The sequence below is a fragment of the Lepisma saccharinum genome, chromosome 24, assembly GCF_977018435.1.
Source record: "Lepisma saccharinum chromosome 24, izLepSacc3.1, whole genome shotgun sequence".
Lineage (NCBI taxonomy): Eukaryota > Metazoa > Arthropoda > Insecta > Zygentoma > Lepismatidae > Lepisma > Lepisma saccharinum.
This window is the reverse complement of record NC_139252.1, coordinates 61811138-61824266: the sequence shown is the minus strand read 5'-3', so window position 1 is coordinate 61824266 and position 13129 is coordinate 61811138. Positions and strand designations below refer to the sequence as shown.

At 35.1% G+C, this 13129-nt stretch overlaps 2 protein-coding genes across 5 annotated transcripts in view; both read left to right on the top strand.

Annotated features, from left to right (window-relative positions):
- LOC145978209 (uncharacterized) overlaps nt 1–10379 on the top strand; it is a 101096-nt gene extending 90717 nt beyond the window's left edge. For 2 of the 4 annotated variants that reach the window (XM_083110655.1, XM_083110659.1), the window contains exons 11-12: nt 1483–1539; nt 8774–10379. In XM_083110655.1, the coding sequence (XP_082966781.1) occupies nt 1483–1539; nt 8774–9007 (291 nt within the window). In that variant the 3' untranslated portion in view covers nt 9008–10379. The remainder of the gene's footprint in view (nt 1–1482; nt 1540–8773) is intronic. The other 2 variants (XM_083110658.1, XM_083110656.1) reach the window with 1 other exon arrangement.
- A 1896-nt stretch (nt 10380–12275) lies between these two features.
- On the top strand, nt 12276–12896 carry LOC145978203 (uncharacterized). Its single transcript, XM_083110644.1, has one exon. It carries the CDS (start codon nt 12276–12278, stop codon nt 12894–12896), a length of 621 nt encoding a protein of 206 aa, XP_082966770.1.
- The last annotated feature ends 233 nt before the right edge of the window (nt 12897–13129 follow it).

The following is a 13129-nucleotide window of genomic DNA, read 5'->3' as shown; positions in this document are numbered from 1 at the left end:
AATTTATTTAATAATTTGTAGATTCGAATTTGGGGGGGGGGGGGGGTAAGTAAAGTAACTGAATAAGTGAACAAATTTATACTTGGGCAGCAGAATAAAATCTAATGCCCCTTAGCCCATGATGTCTCTTTTGCTCTGTACAAACAAGTAAATAGATATCTACAGATTGATTAATTATGGCATGCAAATATGATGAGGGTGATATTGAAGTCAATTTTCAACTCTAAAGTCCCATAGACATAAATTTATTTTTCATTTTACTAATTATTTGCAATAAAACAAATTACTACACATATCAATATAATCTCTGATATAATGTAGAGCATGTTGTAATATGAAACTGTCGTCAGTAGTGATGCATAATATATTATTTATGGAACATTTGGTAGAAATGTATATTCAAGAAAAGCAATTGTTGTTGGCTTAGGTGTATCTGTTGAAATATATATTTATGCACGGTCTTTTTATGACAAACATAAACATTACACTGGTTGACATTTTGGAAAAAAAATGGTTGTTACCAAACCAATGGATAATTCTGGAAGTATTTTGAATGCTGATCACGGAAATGACATCCATGTTTGCCCATCATGTCAGGATTATTCACAATTTCACAATCAAAATTCTCAAATTCGCCAATACATTACATTTATTACAGAATGTAAGAAAAGACATGAGGGAAATTTTTGTTGTTTCCAAACCAATAGGTGATTCAGGAAGTATTTTGAATGCTGATCATGGAAATGACATCCAATTTTGCCTATTGCTTCAGGATTTTTCCCACATCACCAAGGTCAATCAACTGACCATCTGATAACATTGACTTTTGGTCATTTTGTAAAGAAAATTATTATGAGGAATTTCATAAATTCAACTTTCGAAACCAAAATCCATACAATTTTTATGTCAGTGGGTCATGTGAAGGTGCATTGAATGCATTAAATTCTACATGCATTTATAGTTCAAAATTGGAGAATTTGTAATGTAGAAAATCAATAATTTATCACCATCTAAACAGAGCCATCTATTGGGGAAATAATGGAATACACATTTTATTGTGAAATCAAGCCAGTTAATATCATGCTGTTTTCTGACAAAAGTAGATGTGATGGGTAAAAATGGATTTCATTTTTGGAAATTATTCAGAGACAACACTCATCTGCGAAACAATGAAACCCATGTCGACCAGTGTTAATAAAACTTGTATTATAACGCGAGTGAGCATATTTACAAGCCAGCTATTCATTCAAATGATAGGGGATTCTGTCAGTTAATTGATTTTCCAATTGCATATACTATTTTATTTCTTCAATTATCCACTTTAAAGCCCTATATTGTCATTATTTTTGTGCCCTTCTGTTACTTTTATTTACTATCCAAGGTGTTTTGTTTCTTATTTCTCACATACTTTGTTAAACACTTAAAATATGATATCCAGCCTGAAGTGAAGTAATACTAGGTATATTCCAATTGCACTTTCAGAAAATGGCCCAATACAAAAGCCTTAGGAGAATTTTACCCCCTGGATCCATTTCAAAGGTAGCAAGCAGGTTAATGAATTTAAAGAAAGCTTACTTAGCTGTTAATAACCTTTGACGTCAGTGGTGTGCTACAAGCTCTAACACTTAAAAAACACTAATTCATCTTTTCTTCTTTGCAAGCTATTATGCCTAGTCGAGCAACTTATGTTAGAAGCATGATGTCAGAAACTAGTAAACAAACAAAGACATGTGTATTTGTGTTAATATACTTGGTGTTCTCTTCTATTTTTATTATGTAAATTTATTTATGTCTTTCTGTTTTATATGTTTGTCTTAAGGAAATATAAGGTCGATTCAAAAGTTCCCAGAATTGCACTGTTGAAGTTGAAAGGGATGGGACATGGGCATCCAATGAACAGTACCTGGAAGCTGCCACAGTGGAGCCCAAGATTGCATACAGTAGTGGATACTGCACAGACATGTTGGATTCACCATCTTGAAGCAAAAGCTCTATCGGGAGACAATCACAAGTAATTTGGGTTTTGGCATAAGGCACAGAAACAAATTGCCAGTCAAAGGATATTATTATGTTCAGAAAAAATATTACACCACTTCAGAAACTTGATAAATAAATAACAAATTTCATGCAAAAAAATAAGTTGAGAAACTTGAAAAAAAAAAAGATATAAGGGTGATTGAATAAAAAGAGTTGGAAATTGTTGGGACATAAACTGAACATATAAAAAACTTCCATGTAACTTTTTGCAAAAAAGTCACTCACTCACTATCTAGCCTTAAACCCAAAGGTTTATGGCTGCAGCAACACAAGCCTTCCATCTGTCCCTATCCTGGGCAAGATCAACCAATCTTTTCCATCCTTACAGATTTCCTCTAGGTCCATTTCAACGTTATCCTCCATGGAGGGGAGTATTAAGATTGAAATGAGAGACAAACATGGAGAAAGACAACGGATGTGCAAATGGATGCAGGGAGATGTGTTCAACATTGTACATCCTGCAATAAATAATTATTGTGCAAGAAATTTAGATATCACACTCAAGATATTACACTGCAACAAGAAAAGTATATGAAAGAGAAAATAACAAAGGAGTATCAAAATTAACCTGTGACCTGTGACTCTGTTTCTTGTTATTGCACACCTTGGAGAGACTGTTCAAAAACAGTTGAAATATTTTTCAAAAATCAATTACATGCCAGAATGTCAATAAAAGAAAGTAAGTGTATGCTATTTATATTATATTGTTTATTATATATCAGGAGCCGTCTCCCATGGCAGAGTGGTTAGCACATCATGCTACGATGCCAGGGGTCCCGGGTTCGAATCCCTTAATCAATTTCATCATGTCATCACTCATCCCCATCTTCACAAATTAGCCAACAGTGGCACAAAAAGCAAAGTAAAATAAAGCAAATCAATCAATCATATATATCAGGTGTAATGAGGTGTAAGTTATGCTTTAATTAAAGAGAAAGCATTCAAAATACTTCAGCACACTATCTCAATGACTAAGTTATTCCACTAGATACATTCAACAACGCTTGTTCTCACATTAGGAACAACCATTAAAAAGAACATTGTTGCCAGGATCAACTCATTGAAGAATGGTTTCCATAGCTTATCCCATTCAAGTATGGTGCACAATTCTGGGAACTTTGTGGGCCTATCACGTATATATACGTATATACAGCTGAGCTGATACAAGTGCGTTCCAATAATGATTTCTGCCAATATGAATGCTTATGTTAGATATTTATAATTACTTGTAATAATTGTAAATGCGAGAATATCACAGTAACTAAAAGAAGACAAGAACGATTTCTGTAGAATAGGAGTATTTATATTTAATAGAACCTAGTTGCAGATTACTTATAGAAGTATCTGATCAGCAGGCACATATCCAGAAATATTTTGGTGGATTCATAATTCACGATATGTGGGACTTACTCACTTTATATATATTAATTCGTATTTTCAATAAATTAAAAATACAAAACTTGTTACTTACATGAAATGAGTATCTATTTTGTGCAACGACATTTCGGAAACAACTGTTTCCTTCTTCAGGTCCTTCTCTTGGCTATCCGAAATATACCATAGCCTCGTCAAATCGTTTCAGGGAAAAGGAAACTGTAGAAATTTGGTAAAGGTAAAATTTGGAAAACACTTCTAAAACCATTGCTAACCCCATTTTCTCTATCATTTGTTAAAACTATCACTATAAAACCTTCGCACTAAAAGTCCTATGTACAACTAAAACATTAAAAAAGAAGGGACGCCTCTTGTTACACTGTTCCCATGTGGCCTGCATATATTTTGGTGGAGGGGTGTCCAAACTAAGTGTCGCAGGAATAATAATAATAATAATAATAATAATGTTTAAATTAAAATTATTATATTAAATTAAATTAATATAAATTAAAATATAAGTTAATAAATGGTACTAGTTAGATATACCGGAAACACATTTAACTCGTTTAATTTGAAATAAAATTCATTTCTACTTACCTCATATTCATAGCGGAACATTTTTCAACTAGGGATTACTTTTTTTTTCAATGAAAAAGCTTTATTTTTAACATTATAAGTATTTGTTGGTCGTTGCTAATTGGCAGCCAAATTTTGACTCACGTTGTCTATCGTCAGCTGATATGCTGTGTCGGCAGCTGATGTGCAGTGTTTCAAAACTTATGAACCGATAAATGCCGCACAAACTATTCACAAAAGGTTTTTAAGCGAAAATTGATCCACAAACCATTCACGGAAAGTTAGGTTAGGTTCAGTTAGGTTAGGCAAACATAGAAAATTAAATTAGAAAAAAAATCCTGCTCACACGTCATCTTGTAAAACTACCGCGTGGTTGCTACACTGACAGGGGGCTACGTAATCGAACGCACGGAACATTTGATTCACGTTATTTACAGGCCGAATAACTTGCACAATTCGAAAAAACACTTTTCCCAGCTTCATAAAGTCCACAAGAACTAAATTCCGTAAGTACTTTCTCGTCTTTTCTCCTGTAAATTTCAAGAAATGTGTTTCTGCTATATCTAATCGTTACCTAATTAATATATTATTATTACATGAATAGGTGAAAAGAACAAATTAGAATAGATATAACAGCACCTATTTATTATCTAGCTTACATGTAGTAAAGATCAGCATAAGTTGTATAAACACAAGTGCCCTGGCGAAGAAAGTAATGTCAAATAGATGAAGAATTGAATATATATTTAATAAAAAAGTAATGTTAGATCCAGGTGGCGAAAAGTAATGAGTAGTGTGCAAGCAAAAATCGATGGTGCTTTCCTTCAAAACCGTATGATCCCAATATTATCCTTGCATTCCGGTAAGTTCAGAGGAAATTCTAACCATTGATTACACAAGAGGTTCCCAAACTTTTTCGTTACACAGTGCCCCTAGTGTTTCAAGATTTTTCCACGGTGCCCTGGTCAGAATGTAGGCCTATCACTTGCAATGCTCGGTTAGTGTGGTTAGGTTGCATGCCTTAGTTAAAAAAATATACACATATTTCAAATTCAGAAAATTTTACGTGTAAAAATTACTAAATAAGCAAATATTTGGAACAATCATATTATTTCAGTGAAAATATTGGAACATTTTGTGGCGCCCTTGTACGTCAGCACACTTTGGGCACCACTGGATTACACAATAAATGCTAAACAAATATATTTTCATTATTTAATTTTAGTACTTGATAAGTCTTTTGGAGGGGGTTGTCTGGATCCCCTGGACCCCCCCTAAATACATCCTTGCTGATCAGTAACTTTTATCAGTGAATTGATCAGCTGTTCTTGAATGCCTCATCCTTAATATTTTAAGTGCCACTTTCTGATGACCACCAAACACATCTTTGCTTTAAAGAAGGTGCTTAATTCATTTATGCAATTTTTGTAGGATACAAATATTTCATGGAAGTTTTGAAGTGGAACTGAATAAACTGCTGGTATTTTGCATGCTGAGGATGCTGAAACTGTGGAACAGTGTTAGTTTAGAATTCAGTTTATGTTTATGTGTCATATGTTTGTTGGGGGGGGGGGGGACAATGTATTCTAATTTTGAGGTATCAAATTCAGTAGAAAAAATAAAACAGTCTACACTTTGACTTTTGTCAGATCACCCCGGAAAATTTTAAAACTAAGCAATGGTAATGCCACATCAGAGATTATGAAACTAAGCCTATGCTGTATTCAAAGTAAAAATGAAAATTTGTATTTGTAAACAAAGTCTTCATCATCATCCTTCACCTTTTCTTGCCTCTGGCTGAGTCGGCGTAGAAGTCAAGCCCCTCCATTTTTTCCTGGTCTTCCACCACTCCTCTTTTTCCACGGTGTTCCAATCTTGTCCTCTTCTCCGACATCTTGGTCTCCTCCTCAGCCTTATGCCCACTCCTTGTGCATTGAAAGCTCTTACTGGCAGTCTTTCTGCACCCATCCTCTTCATGTGTCCGAACCATCTCATGCCTGAGAAAACAAAGTAAATGTTACAAAAGTTGACTCTATCAAGGCACGGGACATATCCTTCTGTGCAAGAACCATTATTTCCTGTCTGTATTACAAGTATTCAACTACTCTTCAGATATATATTCTTTCTGCAAGCACTGGTCATTTTTTTTTCGCTTCTTAAATGTAAAGAGTGCTTGGGTAGTACCTCACAAAAATGTAGCATCATTTGAAGACATAACTCCATGACACAACAGCTGTTTGACTTGCCAGTCGAACTTTTGTGGGTTGAAGCTTGGTCAGCTGATCGAACCCCATCACTCTTGTTTTCTGGCTTTCAAGACCAGGGCATGGTACTTCTTTTCAAGTAGCTCCCAACTTTTCCTAATGGTGCTGACTCAGCACGAGAGCACTAACCATTTGGCTACTCAGGCCAAAGACATAGCAAAACCACATTATTTGCATATGACATGTGAAGAAAAATGGTTCATTAATCATGTGAGATATAAAATGAATTTAGCAATATATGTTCAGCGATAGATTATACTTTGCATGATTATAGGAGAAACTAAAACTTACGCTAACTTGTGACAATATGTAATATTAACCAGTGGCATATTCTCCCAAGAGCAAGCCAACTTTGGAAAATTTGAAGTTGTCAGACTTCTATTTCTGATTCCTTGCATGCCTGCATTGATGTTTTATTTCTATTATATCTAATTAATATGAAATAAATACATTCAATAAATAAGAATTGTTGCTGTAAACCAGGTCAAATTTTCAGAATACGTCACTGATATTAACATTGTGATTATTGTTCATAAAAAACTTTGCTGAATGTACGCACTGTCACTAATTTGTATAATAGGTAATTGTATTTACTTGCAGTGCTTACGATAATGGCTATCATTTCAAAATATGACGAGATTATGAGAAATTACCCCTATTGAAAAGTCTAGCTAGAGAAGAATTCTCAAGAATTTTGACATGAAAATCTTACATGTTGTCTGGATTTTTGTAAAAGGGCAATCACAATATTTCTCAAAGAGGTGTAGAAACATTTCTTCATAGATATAATTTTCTTTTGAAGCCCCAAATTACTCTTTTATCATCCCCCGAAACAAAATTCATTCTTGCAAAAATGTTTCAGGTTTCTTTCCAAGTTTTTGCTGATCGTTTTTCTTTATTGTACATTTACCACTTCATGAGTTGAAGAATTCGTTGCCATTTTTAACCCCCTCCCCCCACCAGCAACATAATGTAACTTGTTTTATAAAAATGTTCCTTGTTTTGAATAACTATGGTGATATAAATTCTGGAAAATTAGATCTCCTTATTATCTTTAAAATATTCATAATCTTAATTTGAATTTAGCACAATGCACTATGATGTCAGGCATCCTGGGTTTGTATCCCATCCTGGGCATGGATGTTCTTTGAAGGTGTCCCTTCATCAGTTTCATCATCACTCACCCTCATCTTCGTGATTAGCCAAAAGTGGCAGAAAAGTGAAGTAAAATAAACCAAATCAATTAATTTGTATTGCATGTCCTATTGTTTGGATTTTAGTATTAAAACAAAATTTCCATGTCGTGCCATGAAGCTGTTGCATGGAAGCCAATCACAAGGGTTTTCCTGAATGCTCTGCAAGGAAATGCAAGATCAGATTTCTTAGAATTTAGTGTCATCACAGTTATTCAAAATAGAGATATTTTATTGAAAATGTAAGATAATATCAGATTGTATTTAATCACCTGCTGATATTTCCTCTAAATATGCTGGAAATTATGCACAATTGCAATTTAGTTATTTCTGAGTCAAAACTCTGTGGCAACAGCGAATTTTTAGATTACGGCAGCTATTGTCATAAGTACATCGAGATTGATACAGAGAGATTTATGCAGAATTATTTCAATATTGGATTAGTATCAGTAAATTCATGTCAGTATCAGCAAAATTTATAATCAGTTTTTTGCTAGGATGATGTGTCACATTTTTTCATTCTTAACTCCATTAGTATACACACAGACCAGCTCCAGAGGATGTTCTTTCATTTCATGTCTTTATTAACTCTCAGAACATTGTAGAACATGAGAAAAGAGTATTGGTACATATTTATAAAGTTCCCCGTGCATCATACCATGAAGGCGCATTTAACAGATGTGGGCGGTAGGGTCCACACATTCTCAATCTTGGCCATTTTGGAGATGATGTGATCAGCACCATGCTCAAGTTGCCTTTCTTCCCCCAGGGTTTCCCCCCAGGTACCCATTGATTTGAGGCTGGGTGAGCCATTTTATGCAGGGACAAGGCCAGAAAGATTCTGACGTTATGTCATCCACCCTGGGAATCGAGTCTGGTTCTTCCACGTGGCTGTTCGACACCCTACCCACTAGACCACTGTGGCTCTCATTGGCACATATTGTATACAGCCTAACTCAGCTGCTGCACTATTTAGAGTAAAGCTTGTTCTTTGACTTGCGATCTTATACCTGTACCATCAATTAAACAAGTGTTCTTGTGTTACCAGGCACGTTAATTCAGCAATAGCATCCAGCATTTTTGCTTACATCTTCAGTAATGATGAAAGCAATGAATGCACTCAAAGCATTGGATGCTAACTCCGAATTAATCTAGCTGGTAACAAGAGAACGCTTATTTGAATCATATTGCAAGGAAAGCTACAATTCTCGCCACAAACTAATCTTATTTGCATTTTGTATTTGCAATCAAGCATTGTACATTTGCCATGTCCACTCTTCTAAGCCCTGAAAAACTTATTAATGATGAGTCGTTCCTGTTGTCTTTCAGGTGTTCGATGACGTGGCCATAGAACTCACGATGGCATTGTTGCAGTTTTTCAACTCCAATCCAGCCGAGGAGTACCTGTTCCGAACAATGAAAGCATTGTTGAGGTTCTGCCAGATCTCCCAGCAAGATGTCCCACAGCTGATTCAGATGATAGGGCCGGAACCTTCAAAGTTCAACGGTGCTTCGGACAGGGTGGATGACCTCATTCAACAAATCAACAAACGACTTCGCTAATAAATCTAACAACCACTTTCTCTTTCCTTTGAACTCTGCCTCCAAAGTATATTTTGGGGTTAATTCCAATGAGTATTGCTGCAAAAAAAATGGAATAACAAAAGTATTTTTTGTGCTATTAATAAAAAAATGGAGTACTATAGTAATAAAATTAGAATATACATTAAAGTGTTGGTATTTTTGACAGCATACCATAGTCTTTCACTTTTTTGTCATTAATTCGATCATTGGCAGTAAATAAATTGTAAGTGTGATATATATGTTTTGATCTATAAAGTTTTTGTGTGGAATATATCAGATAAGGGTGTAGTAAAATATAAATGAGGGAAAAAACTAGAAAAGTATAATTTAGTATGGTGGAAGGAAGAATATTAAATTACCTGTCCTTATAAAAATAAATGATGAATTCAGTTTCATAAAATTCTTATTTTCCTCTGTATAGACTTGAGTTGTTGTTTTGAGTGCCTTGCTTTAGTAATGTATTTCGAAGTGTCATGGTTGTAAATATTTATAAAATATTCAAAATTTTTCAATACAAAAACTATATATATTTTTTTGTTTTGAAAATTTCAAAAGCATCAGTTGCTTTAAACGCAAGCAAGTAATTTAATTTGGGTGAACTAATTAAGGGTAATATACTTGATATCTAAATAATAATATATGCATTCATATTTTCTGTGACATGAAAAAAAATGATTAGATTTTAAGAAATGGAAGTTGTGTTATTAATTACATATTTTTTCTGTTCAGAAACGTGAAAGACTGATTATGTAATAAAAATATTCCACAACTTCTATAAAGAATGTAGCTCGGACTTCAAATTGCATTAACATGCAATTAGAATTCCTTGTTTAAAATGAGTGAATGCTCTCTTCATAAAAATCGTACTTTATTCACGGTAGTTTTCTCCCCTGTTGAGTATTTTTCTTAGTACAAAGTTTTAAATATTTTTTTTGCAGTAATAATTTAATTGGCAAAATGCTTCCTGTTTTGATTTGTAACTGTGTATATGTTGTGGGATGAATGATGATTGTGTGCTGTTTCCTGGTGGATGAAATGATTGAATGAGGAAATAGTTTTTGGCTCTTTAACTGATGAGTTCTGTATGTAAATATTTTACTGCTGTTGAATATTATACTTAAAATAAATATATATTGTTACTGTGGAATATTAATCTTTGTTAATAATGTAACAATTTGATTTTTACTTGTAGTATTCTGTAAATAACTTAATTCTTTCAAAACTCCAAGATATGGGGGGAAAAGGCTGGGTAATTTATTTATTAGGTTAAATTGCAGTTTGAAATGAGTTCATTTTACATGTATCTTTGTACTGCCATTTGTTTCATTTAATAAATTTTTTATAGCCACTATGCAGTGCTTTGAAATCGTCCACCTTCCATTTTGTTTTCTGTTTACCAATTCCTATTACTGAGGGTGAAAAGAAAAGGTATGTACAGTCACAGACACTTCTGGGTTGTAATGATCCCATAGGAGAGTCAATGGAATTGTTACTACCTAGAAGTAATCATGACTGTACCAAACTGTATGAATGGGACATATTGATTTGTTCTCTATCAGTCTCTGTCAATATTACATGTTGATTTCCAAGGGGAAGTAAAAAATTATCCACACTTTCGCCATAACTTTCTTCAAGTTGGCTACACTGCCTTCAGTGCTTGCATGAAGGTGGTACTCTTGTGGTTACCTGGCCGAGGGTCTTTTGTTATAGAGTAAACATGGATGCTCTGCTGATAGTTTGCACAAAGAAAGAACAGAGATCTGTTCTCTTGGATTCTGGCTCAAAGTGATGGACCCAGGTCTCATCTCCTGTGACTATTCTCTCCAAATAAGCTTCGCCTTCATCAATGTAAGAATCAACTAAGCATTCACAATTGCGCTTATGCACTTTGGTAAGCTCTCTTGGCACTCATCTCGCACCGACTTAAGATTGAAGCTAATTATAACACCATTAAGCCTTGTTTCCATGATATGAAAAACTCAATATGCTGACCAAGGCAGAAATTTATTTTACTTTAAAACATAAACTAAACGTAACGTTTCAACCTTCTAGCAAGGTCTTCTTCAGACTCTGTACCAAGTACATATGAAACAAGGTACAAAACAGGAAGATATATATACACAAAAATCACTCCACTCCAGACACAAGATTATTAGAAAGTTGTTTTTTCTGGAACATTCCAGCAGGTGACCTTCCCTTGTCAACTGAACTTTCACCTGACAGGCGATTTAGCTAAACATTTCCTTTCATCTGGAAAGTGGTTGGACTCTTTATCTCACTCTCTTTTTCCTTTCTTTCTTCATTCCTCTTCCTTCTGTACTTGGTGCAGAGTCTGAAGAAGACCTTGCTAGAAGGTTGAAACGTTACGTTTAGTTTATGCTTTACAATAAAATAAATGTCTGCCTTGGTCAGCATATTGAGTTTTTCATTGAAGCTAAGCTTGTCATGGATGATTTCGAATGCAGAACCATCACTAATTTGCAGAGAACATGGCTCTTCATAGATGGTCACCTGTCTGTACGTCAGAATCATATCTCGAGCTTCTTGAATCTTCACGTCAGTGGTGGAGGTTGATGGACATCCTGCTTCTGCTTTGATCTTCACGCTTGTCCAGCCATTTTTAAACCTCTCGATCCACTCATACACACTTCTACATGGTAAAGCGCTGTCCCCATATTGTATTGAAAGCTAATGAATTTTATCCCCTGACATGCCTTCAGACAGAGAAATCGGAACACTGATCTCTGTTTTTCCTTGGTGAAAACTGCCAGCAGAGCAGCCATGTTTACTCTGTAACAAAAGAAAGAACAATCGTGCGATTAATACTAGTAAGTATAATTAAGGTACTCACGTTTTCCGCGAAGCTGTTTTACATGATTTTCTATTAATTTTGGTAGCCACTGCCACCATCCTTGTTGGAATTCGTTGTGTTGTTGCTTGGTGCATTTCTGTTGTTTTTTCCTAAATTGCCACTAGGTGTGCTGCTGTCACCTGTATGTCTGCATATAACCTCAGGATTCTGACAGCATTCGAACAACAACAGCCGGTATACCACCAATAGCAAAACAAGAAAACCCAACCCAGTGCATCAGAAATTTAAGTCTGTTCTATCAGATTTTAGCAAGTGTCTTAACAGTAACGATTGCTGGTGCCTAAAATCTGACAAAAAAAAAACAATTTGTAATAATGCAAAAGTGTGACTACACAAAGAAAGGATGAAAAACTAAACAGTGACTCCTACAGTACCATGGCAAAGGACCCCACAGACAGATACAGCAAAATCGTGAAACATGCAGTGAAAAGCAATGCTATGCTTAGACAGGAAGACCACAAATTTCTCCTCAACCCCCACCCCTCATTCGCCATTGCTTACGGCATCCCCAAAACACATAAACCAGAAATTTCCATGTGCCTCATAATAGCTGGCTTCAACCACCCTACCATACATCTTGCCAACTGGCTCAAAAACAAAATATCTCAATTCAACCACAAGCTCTCATATGTATTTCGCAACAGTGCCGATGCCAGAAACTTGATAACATCCATAGTGCAAGCAGATAGTGCTAAAATCGCAAGCATCGACATAGTGGACATGTATAATTCAATACCCATAAACCTAGCCCTAACATCAGTTGAAAGGTGGCTGACCATAAACAAAGTCCCCACACTGGAAGTAGCTGAAACTGCCAATTTGCTAGAAGTGTGCTTAAGACACAATTATTTTCATTTTGAAAATGATTTCTATGAGCAATCTGAAGGCCTTGCCATGAGAAACCCACTATCGTCTCCCATAGCAAACATAGTAATGCGTTTGGCTGAAAAAAGCATACTCCAAACTCCGGAACTCACAGCTTCGCGGAAAACGTGAGTACCTTAATCGATTACCGTGTGTCTCATTCCTATAGTATGAATAGTAAGTATAATTGGGTAAGCAATGGTAAGGATTGAAAGAGGAAGACATATGAACTGGAAAAGTTCCACATGAGAGTTCATCTGACTTGGAATCTGCTATACATGCTTACATTTTGCATGAACATGTATTGTGGACTGAAAATATATGTAATAATGCTGTGCAATTTGCTACTTGCTGATATCTGAGAT

Coding starts and splice junctions, on each gene's coding strand:
- LOC145978203 (XM_083110644.1), top strand. CDS start 12,276: ATGGCAAAGGACCCCACAGACAGATACAGCAAAATCGTGAAACATGCA.